Source organism: Anser cygnoides, unplaced genomic scaffold, assembly GCF_040182565.1.
Source record: "Anser cygnoides isolate HZ-2024a breed goose unplaced genomic scaffold, Taihu_goose_T2T_genome scaffold_43_1, whole genome shotgun sequence".
Lineage (NCBI taxonomy): Eukaryota > Metazoa > Chordata > Aves > Anseriformes > Anatidae > Anser > Anser cygnoides.
This window is the reverse complement of record NW_027103067.1, coordinates 765,044-784,724: the sequence shown is the minus strand read 5'-3', so window position 1 is coordinate 784,724 and position 19,681 is coordinate 765,044. Positions and strand designations below refer to the sequence as shown.

General features: G+C 57.6%; 1 protein-coding gene and 1 long non-coding RNA gene across 2 annotated transcripts; one reads left to right on the top strand and one right to left on the bottom strand.

Moving 5' to 3' along the window:
* Positions 1 to 2,428: 2,428 nt before the first annotated feature.
* On the bottom strand, positions 2,429 to 3,817 carry LOC136789293 (uncharacterized). The gene is made up of 2 exons (XR_010828136.1): positions 3,202 to 3,817; positions 2,429 to 3,122 (listed from the first exon to the last, which is right to left on the bottom strand). It is a non-coding gene; the product is annotated as an uncharacterized lncRNA (long non-coding RNA).
* Positions 3,818 to 4,254: 437 nt separating this feature from the next.
* Positions 4,255 to 14,937, top strand: LOC136789254 (heterogeneous nuclear ribonucleoprotein U-like protein 2). Its single transcript, XM_066989286.1, has 14 exons — positions 4,255 to 4,907; positions 6,907 to 7,036; positions 7,115 to 7,191; positions 7,739 to 7,878; positions 9,201 to 9,291; positions 10,115 to 10,227; positions 10,318 to 10,584; positions 11,892 to 12,014; positions 12,105 to 12,233; positions 12,314 to 12,482; positions 12,575 to 12,775; positions 12,868 to 12,944; positions 13,046 to 13,153; positions 14,632 to 14,937. The coding sequence occupies exons 1-14, from the start codon at positions 4,292 to 4,294 to the stop codon at positions 14,698 to 14,700; spliced, it is 2,310 nt and encodes a 769-aa protein (XP_066845387.1). The 5' UTR covers positions 4,255 to 4,291; the 3' UTR covers positions 14,701 to 14,937.
* The last annotated feature ends 4,744 nt before the right edge of the window (positions 14,938 to 19,681 follow it).

Below are 19,681 nucleotides of genomic sequence, written 5' to 3'. Positions count from 1 at the left end.
CCGCTCTATCCGCCAGGCGGGACCATAGAGAGGGGGGGTGGGGTTTTGGGGGATTTCTGGCGAAATCGGGGCTCCGGGGGGTTGGAAGGCTGAGGAGGTGTCTGGGGGGGGGGGGGGGGGCCGAACGTCTCACCGGATTTTTGTTTTTTTTTTTTTGGGAGGGAGTAAGGGGGGAAAAAGGAAAAATAGCCCCAGCGCGGCAGGCACGGGTTTGAGGAAAATTGTGGGGATTTTGGTGCTCGTGGGGATGAAATTTGTGAAAAAAAAAAGGCCTAAAAGGAAGCTGCCCGGGCTTTGGGGGTGAAAGCCTTTCTTACTCGATCCCTGCAGCTCCAGAGCGTGCAAGAGCAGCTAAAAGTGGGGATGACCTGTTTTGGGGCTAATTCCCGTGATTTTGGGCACTTTGTTCACCTTTAAGCCCAAATGTTCCCTCAGAGCGAGGTGGTGCGGGGGAAGCTCCCCAGTTGTGCCCCAAATGGCCGCTTCCCAGCCCAAAAAGGGCTCCGGGGCCTTGTGGGGGCACCGCGAGGGCCCGGTGACGCCTGGACAGCCGGGTGCTGATTTTGGGCTGAAAAAGGGCATTTTTGGGTAGGGTTGGGAGGCATTGGGGGCAGTGCTACAGGAACGGAGACGTTTGGGGGATCCCATAGCGATAACTGGGGACATGGGGCTGGAGTGGCCGGACCCCAAAAGCAACATTGATCCCAAAATGTCATTTTTAACCGAATTTTCCCCAAAACACCCCAATTTTGAGGTGTTTTTATCCAAATCTTTCCCCAAACACCCAAAATTCATCGCGAGGAGGCTCAGGGCACCCCAGAACACACAATAATGTGTGGAAGCTTTGTGAAACACCTCGAATTTGGGGCTAAAATCTGACCCGTGGGCGTGGGGGGGAACAGGGCGGGGAAAGGAAGCCAAAATTTCCCAAAAAGCAGCAAAAAGGAGAAAAACGAGCGCGGGTTGAAAAACCTCCCCAAAGAGGATCCCAAAGTGATGAACATGAAGGTTTGGGGGGATTTGGGAGCAAAACCGAAGGGATTTGGGTGAAGCCCAAACAAGAAGCATGAAAAATGTCCGATTTGGGGCTGGAGGAGCGGAAATCGGGCAGATTTCCCCCAATTTCATACCCCCCCCCCCGGGTCCCAAGGCCATTTTGGGGCTGTTTTGGGATTTCCGAGCCCGCATTGACCCATTTTTCCCCTTCCAAGCCCCCGTTTGCTCCATTTTTTACCCCTCTGAGCCCAAAACTGCTGTTTTTTGCCCTTCCAACCCAGAATTGCCCGTTTCTGCCCATTCTGGACCCACTTGGGGCCCGCTGTCACCCAGCAAGGGGTCGCCGTCCCTCGAGCGCAGCCGATTTGGGGCATTTTGTGGGAAAAAAATGTAAGAAAATAATTTAAGAAGTGTGAAGTCGCTTTCCACCAGGGCACGTTGCCAAAAAGCGGCTTTTCTGTCTTTTTTTTTTGCATTTTCTCCCTCATTTTTTGCCTTTTCTGTAATTTTTTCCTCCTCACTTTTTTTTCCTCCTATTTTGCTTTTTTCCCTCTTAATTTGCTTTTTTTTCTTACTTTGCCTTTTTCCTCATTTTCGACTTTTTCCTTATGTTTTTGCTTTTTTCCTTCATCTTTTGCTCTCATTTTTTCTGCCTCACTTTTGTTGCTTTTTCCTTATTTTTTTGCCCTTTTTATCACTCTTTCCCTCTTTTTTGCCTTTTTCCCTCTTTTTTTGCCTTTTGTTCCCTCTTTTTTGCCCCTTTCCCTCCATATTTTCATTTTCTCTCATTTTTTGCTTTTTTCCCTGCTTCTTTTCCTTTTTCCCTCGCTTTTTAAATTTTTCTCCTCATTTTTTTTGTGTTTTTTTCCTCTCTTGTTGCCTCTCTTCTCATTTCCTTTTCCCCTCATCTTGTTGCATTTTTCCCTCATTTTTTGCCTTTTTTCCTCTTTTTTTGCCCTTTTTACAGCGCTGCTCCTGGGCTCCACGCGCAGGCCCCGCCCCCTCCCAGTGGCCCCGCCCCCTCCCAATGGCCCCGCCCCCTCCCAGATGTGGCCCCGCCCCTTTCACGGACACAATCGACGTGACCCACGTTGAATGGGCGTGGTCACCGCGACGGTGGGCGTGGTATGCAAATTACCCGCGTATCTCTACACGAAGGGGGCGTGGCCCCCTCTGAATGTGGGCGGGGCATGCAAATTGAGGTTCCGTCACGGGAACGAGGCCGAGGGGCGGGGCTACGCCGATGGAGTGCAGGCAGCGGGGCGGGACCTGCCCCACCCCGCAACCAATCGGGCGGCGCCGCCGCCTGCTCGCGGCCAATCGGGAGGCCGCGCGGCACCACGTGACCCGTTCAAAGCGGCCATTTCGTGAAGCAGCCGCGGAGCCGGGGGGGGGGGGCCGAGGGAACCCCTCATTGTGTCCTCGTATGGGGTCAGGGAATTAAATTCCTTTATTTTTTCAACTAATACATGAAAAAGGGGAATATTGTGTTCTTGTTTTAGCCGAATTCCCCTAATTTGTCGTGAAAGCGTAGGAAAAAGACACTAAAAGCCACCGCTGTGCCTGTGCCACGCACGTAGGCGCTGTCAGAGGAGCCACAGGAGTGACAAAAATAGGAAAAAAATGAATTTCTACCCCAAGGCAGGAGGATAGCAGCTGGATGAACGGCCCTGAAGTGCTGCCGGGGCTCGTTTGTTCCTTTCGGGACTCAAAACACTTAATTAACCTAAAAGTGTTTGTTTCTCTTGGGACTTGAAATAGTTAAAAAAAAAGAAACCAAAAGCATTTATTCCTCTTGGGACTTAAAACATCTGAAAAAAATGCAGCCTAAAAGCTGTGTGGTGTCAAGTGGGAATAAAGCAGAGCTGCCTCTGGCCAAGACCACCTTTCCTCACCCACGTGTGCTCTGCCGCAGTTTGATTCTCGTTTATAGAAAATAAACCTTAACACCATCATCGTGGTATAAGCTTATACAAGCTTGGCTGTCCTGTGGAAGACGTTTTACTTCCATTTGCCCACCTGCGGCTTAAATCTGTGACGTTTTGGTATTGGAGAACTTTTGTCGCGTCTCCCTGGTGAGCCCCGGGCCTGCCGAGGAGCTGCTGCTAACAAAAACAGATGCGAACCTGCGTAAATAATAAATATTTAATAAATTTTTGAGCTTTTATGGTTGTATGAAATAGTTTATACTGTAAAGTGCCCTACCTGCTTGCTACCGCCTCGCCGAGTGTTTGCCTTGAGCCACATTCCCCTTTTTGTCCCCCTAACGCCCGGCGGTGCTCGGCGGAGCTCCCCGTCAGGGCCGCCACCATTTTCGTGAGGCGCTGCTGCGCAGCACGGCGGCCGCCTGCGTGCCGGTCCCCGGGGCCCCCGCTGCGCCCTCTACCGGGCCAACTCGCTGCTCCCCCGGCACCGCCGGGACGGGCCCGGCCTCGGGAGCCCCGATTCGTGCCCGGGCCCTGCCCCGGCCGCGGTCCCGCCGCCCTCGAACGCCGCCGCGGCCGCCTCAGGCCCCGTCACAAAATGGCGGCGGGTGCGCGACGGCGGGAAGCGAGCGAGGAGCCGCCGCCCAATAGGAAAGCGCCTTTCCGCGTCGCTAGGCAGAACGGACGCTCCTCCGTTTTTCCATAGGGCGCGGCGCGCCCAATGGGAAAATAAAACGAGGAGCGAGCGCGGCGGCGGGGGGCCAATAGAAAAGCGCCTTTCCGCGTCGCTAGGCAGAACAGAGGGTGCCACGGTCGCCCATAGGGCGCCGCTCACCCAATGGAAAAATAGGCCGGGGGGTGCGGAGCGTTGCGGGGGAGAGCGGGCGCGGCGCGCAGGCGCGGTGCGCGGCGAGGGGGCCCGGAGCGCGGGGCGCGCAGGCGCGGTGCGCCGCGAGGGGGCGCGGAGGGCGCCGCGCGCAGGCGCGGGGGGGCGCGCGGCGCATGCGCGGTGCGCGCGCGGGAGGCGGCGGCGAGGAGGCGGCGGCGGCGGCGGGGAGGGCAGGGCCCGGGGCCGCTCCGCTCCGCTCCGCTCCCCCCCCCCCGGCGGGCTCCGGCCTTCGCGTGGAGGCGCCGCCCCCCCCTCCCCTTCCTCGGCTCCCCCCCCCCGCCCCTCGCGGCCCCCCCCCGCCTTCCTCCTCCTCTTCCTCCCGCCGCCCTCCGGGGCTCGGCCTCCGCCGCCTCAGGCCTCTTCCCCCCCCCACCCTTTCGGCGGCTCCCTCACAGCTTCCGCCCCCCCCTCCCCCCCCGGTCCCTTCCCCCTTCCCCCCCCCCCTCCTCCCCGTTTTTCCCCCGTTGTCGCCGCCGCCGCCATGGACGTGAAGCGGCTGAAGGTGACCGAGCTGCGGGCCGAGCTGGGCCGCCGCGGCCTGGACTCGCGCGGCCTGAAGGTGGAGCTGGCGCAGCGGCTGCAGGAGGCCCTGGACGCCGAGATGTTGGCGGCGGGGCCCGAGGAGAGCGGAGGCGGCGGCGGCGGCGGGGCTGCGGCGGCGGCCTGCGGAGGGGAAGCGGGGCCGCCGCCGGCGGGGCCGGCCTCGCACCGGCCCGGAGGCCCCGAGGAGGAGGAGGAGGAGGAGGAAGAGGAAGACGAGGAAGAGGAGGACGAGGAGGAGGAGGAGGACGAGGAAGCGCTGCTGGCCGACGAGGAAGCCGCCGAGGCTCCCGGTGAGGCGGAGGCGGCCCCGGCCGGCCCCCCGGAGGTGGAGGAGGAGGAGGAGGAGGAGGCGGAGGAGGCCGCGGCCCCCCCGGAGGAGCCCCAGCAGCAGCCCCAGCAGCAGCAGCCCCAGGAGCCGGCGGCGGCCGAGGAGCCGCAGCCCGAAGGCCCCGAGGGCAGCGGCGTGAACGGCGCCGAGCGGCCGCCCGAGGAAGCCCCCAGCGGGGACGAGGCCGCCGCCGCCGAGGCCAAGGAGGAGGAGGCCGCCCAGGCCGGTGAGCGCCGCCGCGGAGCCCCCATGGAGGGATTTGGGGGGTCCCCGAGCTGCTGCCCCCAAAAATTTGGGGGTCCCCGGGGTGTTTTGGGGGCCCTCGGGGTGTTTTGGGGGGTCCCGATGTGCTTCTCCCCAAAGCTTGGGGGGTCCCTAGGTGCTGTCCCGCAAAGTGTTGGGGGTCCCCAGCGTGTTTTGGGGGCCCGAATCTGTTTGTCGTCAAGTTTGGGGGTCCCCAGGGTGCTTTAGGGGGATCCCAATCTGCTTCCTCCCAAAGTTTGGGGGGGGTCTACAGGGTGCTTTGGGGGTCCCCGGAGCGTGTTGGGGGGTCCCAGTCTGCAGCTCCGTAAAGTTCAGGAGGTCGCAGGGGTGCTTTGGGGGTCCCCCAGGGTGGTTTTGGCGCTCCCGGTCTGCTTGCCCACAAAGTTTGGGGGTTCCCGGGGGCACTTTTGGGGTCCCCAGGGTGGTTTTGGGGGTCCCAACCTGCTTCACCCTGAAGTTCGGGATGTCCCAATGGCGCTTTGGGGGGGTCTCCAAAGTGTTTTTTGGGGTCTTAATCTGTTGCCCTGTGAAGTTTGGGGTTCCTCGGGGTGTTTTTGGGGGTCCTGATCTGTTTCCCCCGAAGTTCGGGGGGTCCACAGGGTGCTTTGGGGGTCCATAGCATGTTTTGGGGGGTCCCAATCTGCTGCTCCCCAAAGTTTTAGGGGATTTGGTGGTGTTTTGGGGGTCCCCACCTGTTGCCCCAGAAGGTTTTGGGGGTCCCAACCTGCTGCCTCGCGAAGTTTTGGGGGTCTCGGTGGAGTTTTGGGGGTCCTCAGGTGTTGCCGTGCATGGTTTTGGGCGTTTCTGTGGGAAGTTTGGGGTCCCCAACAGTTTTCTCATAAGATTTTGGGGGTCCCCGACTGCTCCCCCAGGTATTTTGGGGGGTCCTTAGGGTGCGTTGGGGGCCCCCAACTCTTTCCCCGTAAGGCTTTGGGGTGCCAACCTGTTCCCTCGGGAGGTTTTGGGGCATTTTGGGGGTCCCCAGCTGTTTCCTCCCAAGGTTTTGGGGGTTCCTGGGGCATTTTTGGGGTCCCCGTGCATGTTTTCGGGGCACAACGGGGGTCCCTACGTGTTTTCTGGGGGTGCTTTGGGGGTTCCCTCTGTGCCCCCTCACTTGGGGGGTCCCCGTGTCCCCCAGATTTGGGGCTCTCCGTGCTTTGGGGTCCCGCAACCCCTCCTTAAACCACCAAAACCACTTAAACCCCCTCAAAACTCCCCCCAAAACCCCGCTTTTGGGGCAAAAACATCTTTCTGAAGCCCCCTGGGGCTCTATTTGACCATCGGACCCTAAAAAAAAAAAACCCAAAGGTGCCCCAAGGAGCGGGCAATTAGCGCTTAACGAAGCGTTAATTAACCAGCCCCGCGGCCCCCAGGAGGAAGGAGGGCGCCGCGCCGTTCCGGCTCCTTTTTATGACGTTTTAGGACCAAAAAAAAACCCCAAACCGGCTCGATTTATGTTGCCAGCGGGCTCCGGGCCCAAAGTTGCCTTTTTCTGGGTTTTGACCTCAAGAGAAAAAGCATTTTTTTGGGGGGAATGTGGTTAAAACCAGGGAGAATTGCGTTTATTGATGGTTTTGGGTTTTTTTGTGCAGGAGCCCGGCGGGTTCGTTAGGCTTTTGCTTTCCTCGTTATTAATTAACGAGCAGGTCCCAGACCTGAGATTTTTTTTTTTGATGGAACTGGAGATGGAATTTTGTTAATTTTCCGTTTTTAAGGGGCTTTAAGGTTTGTTTTAGCCTTTTTTAAGGGTTTTTGCTGCCTTATTGCTATTTTATGTTGGGATTTGGCCGCGAAAATGAAGGGAGCTGAACTACAAAACCTCACGGCGTTGCTTAATTAATTCTTACCTTCGTTAACGCGGCCGGGAGAGCGAAACCGTGAGGCTTAGCACCTGCAAGGGTAGGGCTTTACCAAATTGGGCCAGATTTTGGGGCCGTAACGGCGTTTTTTTGTGCCGGCAGCGGACGAGGAGGACAAGGCGAAGCCGGCGGGCTCGGACGGGGAGCGGCGCGGCGTCAAGCGGCAGCGGGACGAGAAGGACGAGCACGGGCGCGCCTACTACGAGTTCCGCGAGGAGGCCTACAACAGCCGGTGCGTGCCGCCCCTTCCTCCCCTTCCTCCCCATCCCCGGCCCCTTTTTTGGGCTGAAAACCGGCCTTTTTCGCTCAGCTCCAAGTCGCCGCCGCCGCCGGAGGAGGAGCCGAGAGAAGGGGAGGACGATGAGAGCGCCGTCATCCTGGACACGTGTACGTAGCGGGGGGGTCAACTCAAAACATGGTAAAAAAGGCACCGTTTGGGGGGCAAAAATATCTTTTTGTCATTATGGCCAGCCTAATTAACGAGCAGCGGCACTAATTGAGCAGGAAGCTGGAGGAAGGCGGTGCCTGGATGTGGGCACACAGCTCATTTTTGCTTCTTTTTGATCTTTTTGGGTTTTTTTAGTTAATAAAAGCTCCAAATCCGTAGTGCTTGTCCCGCTAACACGCTGTAAAGAATCTATAATCCTTTACCAACCTTTCACTTATTAAATGAGAGGTCGTAAACCTTTTATTTATTAAAAGAAAGGTTGTGAAAAAGGTTATGAAACAACCAAATTTGTCACTGCACCGCTATTGCTCAAGGAAAACTCCGAAATCCCCCCAGAATTTCTCGAATCTGACATTTTAAAGAACAGCGGGACGATTTTGGGGGGGGAAAAACCCTTGAAAACGCGGCTGGGGAGCGCTGCAGCCTCCCCGCTGTTGACAATTTTGCCCTTTTTGCTGATTTTTCGCCCCGTTTCTCGCCCCGCAGACACCTCGGACCTGCACTTCCGCGCCACGAAGGACCGCTACGGGGGGCAGCCGCTCTTCTTCGAGAAGTTCCCGGCCCTCTGGGCCGGAGCGCGGAGCACGCACGGCGTCACCAAGGGCAGGGTCTGCTTCGAGGCCAAGGTGCGGCCTTTTGGGGGGATTTCCAGGCATTTTGGGGCTGCTTTTGTCCACATTTGGGGCACTTTGGGGGCTTGGTCCCCTCTGTTCATGGCTTTGGACCCCCGCAGCCTCCGCTTTTGGCTCCTTTCCTCACCCTTTGGCCGCTTTCCCTCAGCTCCGTCCCCTTTCCACATGCTGAAAACCCCAATTTTTGCCCCAAAAGCCTCAGTTTTGCCCCATTTTATCCCAAATATGGGACAATTCTGTGGCTTGGTCCCGTCTCCACTGCTTTGGACCCCCACAGCCTCCTCTTTTGGCTCCTTTCCTTCCCCTTTGGCCACTTTCCCTCCACTTTGGCCCCTTTCCACATTTAGAAAACTCCACTTTTTGCCCAAAAACCCTCCGTTTTGCCCCATTTTGTCGCAAATATGGGATGCTTTTGGGGTTTGTCCTCCTGTCACCGCTTTGGACCCCCGCAGCCTCCGCTTTTGGCTCCTTTCCATCCCCTTTGGCCACTTTCCCTCAGCTCCATCCCTTTTCATGTGCTGAAGACCCCAATTTTTGCCCCAAAAGCCTCCATTTTACCCCATTTTATCCCAAATATGGGACGCTTGTGAGGTTTGTCATTCTGTCACCATTTTGAAGCCGTGCAGCCTCCGCTTTTGGCTCCTTTCCTTCCCCTTTGGCCACTTTCCCTCCAGTTTGGCCCCTTTCCATATTTAGAAAACTCCGCTTTTTGCTCCAAAAGCCTCTGTTTTGCCCCATTTTGTCCCAAATATGGGATATTTTGGGGGTTTGTTCTCCTGTCACCGGTTTGGACCCCCGCAGCCTCCGCTTTTGGCTCCTTTCCTCACCCTTTGGCCGCTTTCCCTCAGCTCCGTCCCCTTTCCACATGCTGAAAACCCCAATTTTTGCCCCAAAAGCCTCAGTTTTGCCCCATTTTATCCCAAATATGGGACAATTCTGTGGCTTGGTCCCGTCTCCACTGCTTTGGACCCCCACAGCCTCCTCTTTTGGCTCCTTTCCTTCCCCTTTGGCCACTTTCCCTCCACTTTGGCCCCTTTCCACATTTAGAAAACTCCGCTTTTTGCCCAAAAAGCCTCTGTTTTGCCCCATTTTATCCCAAATATGGGATACTTTTGGGGGTTTGTTCTCCTGTCACTGCTTTGGACCCCTGCAGCCTCTGCTTTTGGCTCCTTTCCTCACCCTTTGGCCACTTTTTCTCAGCTCCTGCCCCTTTCCACATGCAGAAAAATATCTTATACATCACAGAAACCTTGCTTTTTGCCCAGAAACCCTGCTTTTTGCCCAAAAAGGCTCAGTTTTGCCCCGTTTCCCCGCAGGTGACGCAGCACCTCCCGGTGAAGGAGGGCAGCTCCGAGGTGCCGCTCTTCCGCGTCGGCTGGTCCGTCGACTTCTCCCACTCGCAGCTGGGTGAGCCCCCGAGCCCCCCCCCCCTTCATTTTGGGGGGGATTTTGGGGGGTTGGTGTGAATTTGGGGGATTTTGGGGGGTTTGGTATGGGTTTTGGAGGGGTTGCTGTGGGTTTTGGGGGTGTTTGGTGGGGATTTGGGGGGTTTGATGTGGGTTTGTGGGGGGGTTGGTGTGAATTTGGGAGATTTGGGGGGGTTGTGTGGTTTTGGGGGGCTTTGGTTTGGGTTTTGGGGGATTTGGGGGGGTTGGTGTGAATTTGGGGGATTTTGGGGTGTTTGGAGTGGGTTTGGGGGGGATTGGTGTGGGCTTTCGGGGGGTGGTGTGGTTTTGGGGGGTGGTGCGGGCTTCGGGGGATTTTGAGGGGGCTTTGTGTGGGGCTTGGGGGGTTTTGTCAGGGTTTGGGGGAGGTTTTGTGGGAGTTGTCTGGTTTTGAGGGCATTTGGTTCTATTTTTCGGAGACTTTTGCCCTCTCTGGCGGGCGTTCGCTCCGTTTGGGGTGGATTTTTGCTCCGTTTTGGGGTGGATTTTTGCTCCGTTTTGGGGTGATTTTTGCTCCGTTTTGGGGTGGATTTTTGCTCCGTTTTGGGGTGGATTTTTGCTCCGTTTTGGGGTGATTTTTGCTCCGTTTTGGGGTGGATTTTTGCTCCGTTTGGGGTGGATTTTTGCTCCGTTTGGGGTGGATTTTTGCTCCGTTTGGGGTGGATTTTTGCTCCGTTTGGGGTGATTTTTGTCCCGTTTGGGGGACCGTTTGTCCCGTTTGGGGGACCGTTTGTCCCGTTTGGGGGACTTCTGCCCCATTTTTGTGCTTTCCGTCCCGTTTGCAGGGGAGGACGAGTTCTCCTACGGCTACGACAGCCGGGGGCTGAAGGTGGCGAGCGGGCGCTTCGAGGCCTTCGGGCAGCCCTTCGGCGAGAGCGACGTCATCGGCTGCTACGCGGTGCGCGCGGCGGGCCGCGATTCGGGGCCGAAAACCCCCAAACGGACCCCGACCGACCCTTTTTTTTCCCCGTTTTGCGTCTCTCCGCAGGACTTCGAGGGCGCCGAGGTGGTGGAGCTGTCCTTCGCCAAGAACGGCGAGGCGCTGGGGCCGGCTTTCGGGGTGCCCAAGGCGGCGCTGGGGGGCCGGGCGCTGCTGCCCCACGTGCTGTGCAAGGGCTGCGCCGTCGAGCTCAACTTCGGGCAGAAGGCCGAGCCCCTCTGCCCCGGCCCCGACGGCTTCGTCTTCATCCACGCCCTGCCCCCCGAGGAGCGCGTCCGCACCCCGCTGCCCCCCAAAACCACGGAGGAGTGCGAGGTCGGGCGGGGGGCGCCGCCTTCGCGGGGCTGGGGGGGGGCGTTTGGGGCTCCCCCGCCTCGTTTAGCCGATCTTTTCCCTTCATTTTCTCCATTTTCTTTCCCTTTCGGGTCCCATCCTTATTTCCTCAACTTTTTCTATCCCCTTTTGGTCTCCCTACCCTCATGTCATTGACTTTTTTATCTCCTTTTGGGCCCCCCACCCTCATTTCCTCAACTTTTTTCTTTCCTTTTGCCCCCCCCCCCCCCCCCCCCCTCATTTCCTCAACTTTTCTTCCCTTTTGGGCCCCCCACCCTCATTTCATCAACTTTTTTGTTCCTCTTTTGGGCTCCCCATCCTAAATTCCTCATTTTTTTCCCTCCCCATGCTCATTTCCTTATTTTTTTCCCCCCTTTTTCCCCTCCCCATGCTCATTTCCTTATTTTTTCCCCCCTTTTTCCCCTCCCCATGCTCATTTCCTTAATTTTTTTCCCCCTTTTTCCCCTCCCCCAATCCTTATTTTTTCAATTTTTCTCCCCTTTCGTGTCCCCCATTCTCGTTTCCTCATTTTTTTTCTCCCCTTTTGGACCCCCCATCCTCATTTCCTCAAATTTTCCCCCTTTTTTCCTGTCCCCTCCTTATTTTTTTCAATTTTTCTCCCCTTTCGTGTCCCCCCTTGTCATTTTCTCATTTTTTTCCCCCTTTTGGGCCCCCCACCCTCATTTCCTCAACTTTTTTCTCCCCTTTTGGGCTTCCCATTTTCAATTCCTCATTTTTTCCGCCCCCGTTCTCATTTTCTCAACTTTTTTTTTCCCCTTTTGGGTTCCCCATTCTCATTTCATTGATTTTTTTTTCTCCCTTTTTTCCCCGTGCTCATTTCCTCAACTTTTCTTTCCCCTTTCTCCCCCCCCCATCCTTGTTTTACCGTTTTTTTTTCTTTTTTTCCCCCTTTTTGGGCCCCCCACCCCCGTTTCATTTAATTTTTTTCCCCTTTTGCCCCCCCCTATTTCCTCATTTTTTCCTCTTTTTTTCCCCACCACCTTCATTTCCTTGATTTTTTTCCCCTTTTTTCTTCTCCGTCCTCATTTCCTCGATTCTTTTTTTTCCCTTTTCTGTTCCCCTTCCTCATTTCCTTGATTATTTTTCCCCTTTTTCCCCCCATCCTCATTTCCCCAACTTCCCCCCCCCCCCCTTTTTTTTTACCCCCAACCCCCCCATCCTCACTTCCTCCATCTTTTTATCCCCTTTTGGGTTCCCCATCCTCATTTCCTAGATTTTTTTGCCCCCTTTTTGCCCCCCCCTCATTTTTTCCCCTTTTCCCCCCCCAGGTGCTGCTGATGGTGGGGCTGCCGGGCTCGGGGAAGACCCAGTGGGCGCAGAAGCACAGCGAGGAGAACCGGGACAAGCGCTACAACATCCTGGGGACCGAGCTGGTCCTGCACCAGCTGCGGGTGGGCGCCCCGAAACGCCTCCCCCGGCCCCTCACGTCCTCCTTTCTCGATTATTGTTAATTATTGTTAATGATTTCCTCCCTCCGGCAGACGAAGGGCCCCGAGGAGGAGGAGCTGGACGCCAAGAGCAGGGACCTGTTAATCCAGCAAGCTGCTCAGTGCCTTAGCAAGCTGGTTCAGATCGCTCCCAGGGCCAAGAGGAACTTCATCCTCGACCAGGTGGAGGCCGCGGGGGCGCGGGGGGGAGGCCGAGGGGACGTGGGGACGAAGGCTCACCTCCTCCTCCTCCCCCCCTGCAGTGCAACGTCTACAACTCGGGGCAGCGGCGGAAGCTGCTGGCCTTCAAGGGCTTCTGCCGCAAGGTGGTGGTCGTCGTGCCCACCGAGGACGACTGGAAGAAGAGGCTGGAGCTGCGCAAGGAGGCCGAGGGCGAGGACGTCCCCGACTCCGTCATGCTGGAGATGAAAGGTGCGGCCTCCCCCAAACCCCGCCGCCCCCCCCCCACGTTCCCCGACCGCCTTTTTTACCTCGTATCCTCCTTTTTCTCCCTCCCCCCGCAGCCAACTACTCGCTGCCGGAGAAGAACGACTACCTGGACGAGGTGCTGTACGGCGAGCTGCCCAAGGAGGAGGCCCAGCCCCTGGTCACCAAGTACAAGGAGGAGGCCAGGAAGCTGCTGCCCCCCTCCGAGAAGCGCGCCAACCGCCGCAACAACCGCAACAAGCGCAACCGCCAGAACCGCAACCGCGGCCAGGGCTACGGTGGGGCCTCCCCCGACCCCCCCGGCCTCCTCCGGGGCCTCCTTCGGGGCCTCCCCGTGACCCCAACCCCTTTTTTTTCCCCCCCCCCGCAGTGGGTGGCCAGCGCCGGGGCTACGACAATCGCGTCTACGGGCAGCAGCAGTACTGGGGGCAGCCTGGAAACCGAGGGGTGAGAGCCCGCGTCGAGTCCTCCGCGGCCTCCTTCCCCGCCCCAAACCCCATTTTGAGGCCAATCGGCCGCTTTTTGGGGCTTCTTTTTTAATCTTCCAGGGTTACCGCAACTTCTACGACCGCTACCGAGGGGACTACGACAGGTTCTACGGCCGCGACTACGAGTACAACAGATACCGGGACTACTACCGGCAGTACAACCGGGAGGTGAGCGGCGCCCGCTGCCCCCTTTTCCTTCTTTTTTTAGCCCCCCCCAAACCATTTCCCCCCTCCTGTGCCATTTTTAGCCCCCCCGTAACCATTTTCCCCTCTTTTTTTTCCGCTCTTCACCCCCTCATAACCATTTTTCCCCGTTTTCTCAATTTTTAACCCCCCAAATAGACATTTTTCCCCCCTTTTTTACATTTTTTAGCCCCCGCTATAACCATTTCTCTCTTCCTCTTTTCATTTTTTAGCCCCCCAAACCCTTTCCCCTTGTATTCATTTTTTAGCCCCCCGTAACCATTTTTCCCCCTTCTTTCACTTTTTAGCCCTCTTTGTGCCATTTTTTGTCTCCCTGTAACCATTTTCCCCCATTTTTTCATTTTTTTTAGCCTCCACTATAACCATTTTCCTTTTTTCATTTTTTAACCCCCCCGTAACCATTTCCCCCCCCTTTTTCATTTTTAGCCCTCCATAATTCTTTTCTCCCCCCCTTTTCTCATTTGTTAGCTCCCCACGTAACCATTTTCCCCCCTTTTTTTGTTTTTTATTTTTCACATAACCCTTTTTCCCCTTTTTTCTCTTCCCAACCAGTTTCTGTCCTTTTTTTCAGTTTTTAGGCTCCTCCATAACCATTTTCTCCCTTTTTTCACTTTCTTAGCCCCCCATAACCATTTTCTCACCTTAGTTTCATTTATTAGCCTCCCCACAACCATTTCTTCCCCTTTTTTTCATTTTTAGCCCCCACAGAACCTTCTTTCCCCCAAGTTTTTTTCGTTTTTAGCCCCTCCATAACCATTTCCCCCACGTTTCCATTTAGCCCCCACAGAACCCTTTTTCCCCTTTTTTTCATTTTTTTTGCCCTTCCATAACCATTTCTTCCCCTATTTTTAATTTTTTTTACACCTGTAACCGTTTCCTCTGCTTTTCTCATTTTTAGCTTCCACAGAACCAATTCTTTCATTTTTTTCATTTTTTAGCCCCCCATAACCATATTTCCCCCATTTTTTCAGTTTTTTACCCCCATAACCATTCCCCTGCCTTTTTCATTCCTAGCCCCCACAGAACCTTTTTTCCCTTATTTTCCATCTTTTAGCCCTTCCATAACCATTTTTGCCCCCTTTTTTCATTTCCCCCTCCCCTTTTTTCATTTTTAGCCCCTCCATAACCATTTTTTCTCCCTCTTTCATTTTTAGCCCCTCCGTAACCATTTTCCCCCCATTTTTTTCATTTTTTTTACTCCCTATAACCCTTTTTTCCCCGTTGTTCACTTTTTAGCCCCCCCCATAATTATTTCTCCCCCCCTTTTTTCCTTTTTATCCCCTGCAGAACCTTTTATCCCCTCTCGTTTTCCATTTTTTAGCCCCTCCGTAACCGTTTTCCCCCCATTTTTTTCAGTTTTTTACCCCCTATAACCGTTTTCCCCCCGTTTTTTTCATTTTTTACCCCCCCCATAACCAATTTCCCCCCCCTTTTCTCCGCAGTGGCAGAACTACTACCAGGACAGAGACCGATACTACAGGAACTACTACGGCTACCAGGGCTACCGGTGAAGGCCCGGCCGCAGTCGCCCCGCGGAGGCGTCCGCCGCTCCCCCAAACACAACCGACGGGAAAAAGAAAAAAAAAAAACACAAAAAAACGAAAAAAAAAAAAAAAACAGGGCTGTGGGGGGGGGCAGAGAGGTTTTTTTTTGGGTGGGGGGGGAGGTGCCGGGGAGGGGGGAAGAAAAAAAAAAAGAAAAAAGGAGAAAAAAAAAAAGAGAGAAAAAGGACAAAAAAAAAAAAACAATGTAAATTTTTTTTAAAGTTTGTTGAAAAAGAATATTGTCTTATTCTATAAAACATTTCAAAGCTGGTTAGGTATTTGTAATCGGGACGGCGTGCAGCCCCCCCCTCCCCCCCTCCCTCGCCACCCCCCTGCGCGGGGCCGGGGGGGGGGCCGGGGGCGGATTTTTTGGGGCAGAAATTCGCTGTTGGCTCTAATTCCTTCCCTTTTGCAGCGTCTTCGTTTTTTTCCTTGCAGCTCGGTTGTTCTCGGGTTGGGGGGGGGGGGGGGGGGGGGCAGGGGGTTTTGGGGAGGTTTCTGCTCCCTTTGGGGTTGGGGATTTGGGGTCGTTTCCCCCCCCCCCAGCAGCGTGCTTCCCCCCCCGCCCTCGCTATTAAATTGCCCTGAAAATCTCCTCAGTGGAATTGGGACCGTTTCTTTTCCTCGGTTGTCTGGGTTTTTTTTTTGGTTTTATTTTTCCTGTTTTTTGTATTTTTCTCGGCAGAATGAGGCGCGGCGACTGGGGAGGGGGCACGGCCTTGGGGCCCCCCCTTCTCCTTCCTCCCCCCCAGGCCCGGAGGCGGCGCTCGGGGACGTCCCCGTCCCCCAACAGCAGGCAGGGGTCGGGGCGCGGGGGGGGCTGCGCGTTTTGGGCCATTTTTAGGCTTTTTTCCCTTTTGATTTTATTCCCCCCTCCCTCAGCCCCCCCTCAGCCCCTCAGCCCTTTCACTGTTTGAAATTCAAACACTCTGTGTTGTGTGTTTCTTTTTTAATTTTCCTTCCGAATCGGCCGTTTCCTTTCCGTTTTTAATTTTTTTGGTGTTTTTTTTTTCCCCTTCTCCCCCTCACGGGCCGGGGGCTGGCGCAGCGAGAAGCCATTTTGGAGCTCTGGAGTCCTTTTTAAATAATAAAAAGAAAAAAAAACTAATAATAATAATAAAAAAAAATAATCCATCCTGTTTTTTTTCTGGGGATAAACTAGAACTGCCACCGCGGTGTCTGTCAGCCCGTAGCGACCCCCGTAGGCGTCTTGATTCCCCCCCCCTCACATTTTTTTGTTAAAAACACAGAAAACTTTAAAAAAAAAAAAAAAAGAACCCCCCCCCCCCCGGCCCCCCAGGCGTGCTGCCTGTTGTGGCCCCGTTTGGTGTCCCGTGTCTGTCCGGGCGGGGGGCGCGGGGCCGCTCGGGCTGTACGGGTGGCGCCGCCGCCGCGTCTTCCCCCCCAGCTCCCGGCAGTGTAGGCGGCTGCGGCCGTTTTTAGAATAAAGAAACCGTTCGCTTGACTTCAGCCCGCGCCTCGCCTCTGTGTCTCTGGGGACGGGGACGGGACCGGGGCAGGGTTTAGGGACGGGGCAGGGGCCTCGTGTCGGTGTTTTGGGGTCTGCACCGTGGTTTAGGGCCGCTAACGGGGCCTCATGTTGGGGTTTTGGGCCTATACCGGGGACTTGTTTTGATATTTGGGGTCTATGCTGTGGTTTAGGGCGGTTCCAGAGCCTTGTGTCAGTGTCTGGGGTCTGCATCATGATTTAGGGCTGGTACTGGGGCCTCGTGTTGGTGTTTGGGGCCTATAATGGGAATGGAGGCCTGCACCGGTACCAGGGCCTCGTGTCGGTGTTTTGGGGCCTGTACCAGGGCTTGGGGCTGGTACTGGGGCCTTGTTTTGGTATTTGGGGTCTGCACTGTGGTTTTAGTGACAGCACCGGGGGCCTCGTGTTGATGTTTTGGGGTCTGCACCACAGTTTAGGGCCAGTACCGGGGCCTCATGTTGGTGTTTGGGGCCTAAAATGGGAATGGAGGCCTGAACCGGTACCAGGGCCTCGTGTTGGTGTTTGGGCCCTATGCCATAGTTTAGGGCCAGTACTGGGGCATCATGTTGGTGGTTTTGGGCCTGCACCGTGGTTTGGGGCCGGTACCGGGGCCTTGTGTCAGTGTTTGGGGTCTGCATCATGGTTTAGGGCCGGTCGTGGGGCCTGGTGTTGATGTTTTGGGGCCTGTAATGGGAATGGAGGCCTGCACTGGGGCTGGCGTCTACACCAGGATTGGGCCCTACACTGTGGCTTAGGGCCGATAATGGGGCCTTGTTTTGGTATTTCGGGTGTGCACTGTGGTTTAGTGATGGTACCAGGGCCTTGTGTCAGTGTTTGGGGCGTGCACTGTGGTTTAGGGCCAGAACCGGGACCTCGTGTTGGTGTTTGGGGCCTATAACAGGAGCTGAGGCCTGCACTGGGGCCTTGTTTTGGTATTTGGGGCCTGCACCGTGGTTTAGTGATAGTTCCAGGGCCTTGTGTTGGTGTTTGGGGCCTGTAACGGGAACCGAGGCCTGCACCGGTACCAGGGCCTCGTGTCAGTGTTTTGGGGCCTGCAGCATGGTTTAGGGCTGGTACCAGGGCCTCGTGTCGGTGTTTGGGCTGGTACCAGGGCCTTTGTGTCCCTGTTTGGGGCTTGTGCCGTGGTTTAGGGCCAGTACTGGGACCTCATGTTGTTGGTTGGGGGCTGTAACAGGAACTGAGGCCTGCACCAGGCCTGGGGCCTACACCATGTTTTGGGATCTGCACCAGGATTGGGCCCGAAGCCATGGTTTAGGGCCAGTACCGGGGCCTCATGGAAGCGTTTTGGGGCTGGTACTGGGGCCTGGTGTTGGTGTTTGGGGCCTGTAATGGGAGCTGAGGCCTGCACCGGGGCCTGGGCCGCGTTTTGGGGCCTGCACCGGGCACTGAGGCCTAGGCCGATGCCCGTCACCATGGCAACAACGGTAGGAAACTGGGGGGGGGGGGGGGGGGGGGGGCGCGCCGCCATCTTGGCGCTGCCGCGCGCTGACATGGCGGGAGGGCGGGCGGCGCCATTTTGGAAGGGGCGGGCGCCGTTTTGGAAGCGGGCGGCGCCATCTTGGAAGCGGGCGGGCGTGGTGGCGGATGCCGTCGGCGCCATTTGGGTGGGGAGGCGCCATCTTGGGGCGGGCGGCGCAGCGCGCAGGCGCGGGCGGGCGCCATGGCGGGGCCGGGCGAAGCCGGCGTGGGCGCCGCCATGTTGGGCAGGGGCTGGGGGCGGGGGGGTGGCTTGGGGGGCTTATCCTGTCCCTATAGAGGGTCTGGGGGCCGTGGGGACCCCACAGAGGAGCTGGGGGCGTGGGGACCCCATAGGGAGACCCCATAAAGGGGCTGGGGGTTAAGCGGGTCCCCACAGAGACCCTATAAAGGGTCTGGGGCCATGGAGGACCCTATAGGGGGGCCCTATAAAGGGTCTGGGGCCATGGAGGACCCTATAGGGGGGCCCTATAAGGGGTCTGGGGCTAGGGCACACCCCAAAGGGAGACCCCAGGGAGGAGCTGGGGGTAAGGGGGTCCCCGCAGCGACCCCGTAGAGGAGCTGGGGCCATGCGGACCCCATAAGCAGGCCCCACGAAGGGGCTGGGCCCATGGCGGACCCCACAGGGGGACCCCGCAGAGGGGTTGGGGCCGTGGGGACCCCACAGAGCAGCCAGGGCTGCCCCCCCCCCCCCATCTCCCTCTGCCCCCCAGCGCGCCCAGCTGCTGCGCCCCCCCGCCCCCCAGCGCCCCATAGCACCCCAAATCTCGCCCCCCTCAGTGTCCCCCATCGCCCCATAGCACCCCCCATCGCCCCATAGCACCCCCCATCGCCCCATAGCGCCCCCCCATCACCCCCCATGGCCCCATAGCACCCCACATCGCCCCATAGTGCCCCAAATCTCCCCCCATCGCCCCATAGCACCCCCATCCCCCCACATTGCCCCCATCGCCCCATAGCACCCCACATTGCCCCATAGTGCCCCCCATCTCCCTACAGCGCCCCATAGCACCCCACAGCTCCCCCTATCTCCCCACATCCCACCCCCCCCAGTGCCCCCCCCATCCCCCCCCATCGCCCCCCATCTCCCCACAGCGCCCCACATCTTGCCCCCCCAGTGCCCCCCCATCTCCCCATAGCGCCCCACATCCCCCCACATTGCCCCATATCACCCCATAGCGCCCCACATCTCCCCATAGCGCCCCCCCATCGCCCCATAGCACCCCACATCTCCCCATAGCACCCCCCCATCTCCCCATAGCGCCCCACATCCCCCCACATTGCCCCATATCACCCCATAGCGCCCCACATCTCCCCATAGCGCCCCCCCATCGCCCCATAGCGCCCCCCATCCCCCCCCATCCCACCCCCCAGGGATGGCGGACGGGGCCATTGGGGTTTTGGGGGGGGGGGGGGTCACAGACTTGTGGGGCCGGGGGGGGGCTCGGGGGGGTGCTATGGGGCCGGGGGGGGGGGTCAGGAAGATTTGGGGCCCCCCCAGTCGCAGGCGTGAGGCCGCAGCTCGGTGGCAGACCCAGGCTTTATTTCCTCCGCGCGGCCCCGGCTGTGGGGCGGGGGGGGGGCGCCCCATAACCGTGCCCCCCCCAACACCCCCATAACACCGGGGGGGGGGGAGGGGGGCACGGGGCTGTGCTGCTCGCTGCGGGGCTGCGTGGGGCGCGACCCCCAGGTGTGGGGCGGGGACCCCCAAAATATGGGGTGGGACCCCCAGGTGTGGGGCGGGGACCCCAAAGTGTGGGGCGGGGGCCCCAAAATACGGGGTGGGACCCCCAAATGTGGGGCGGGGACCCTCAAGTGGGGGGGGGGAGACCCCAAAATATGGGGTGCGACCCTCAAGTGGGGGGGGAACCCTCAAATGTGGGGCAGCCCCCCAAGTGTGGGGTGGGACCTCCAGGTGTGGGGCGGGGACCCTCAAGTGTGGGGTGGGACCCTCAAGTGGGG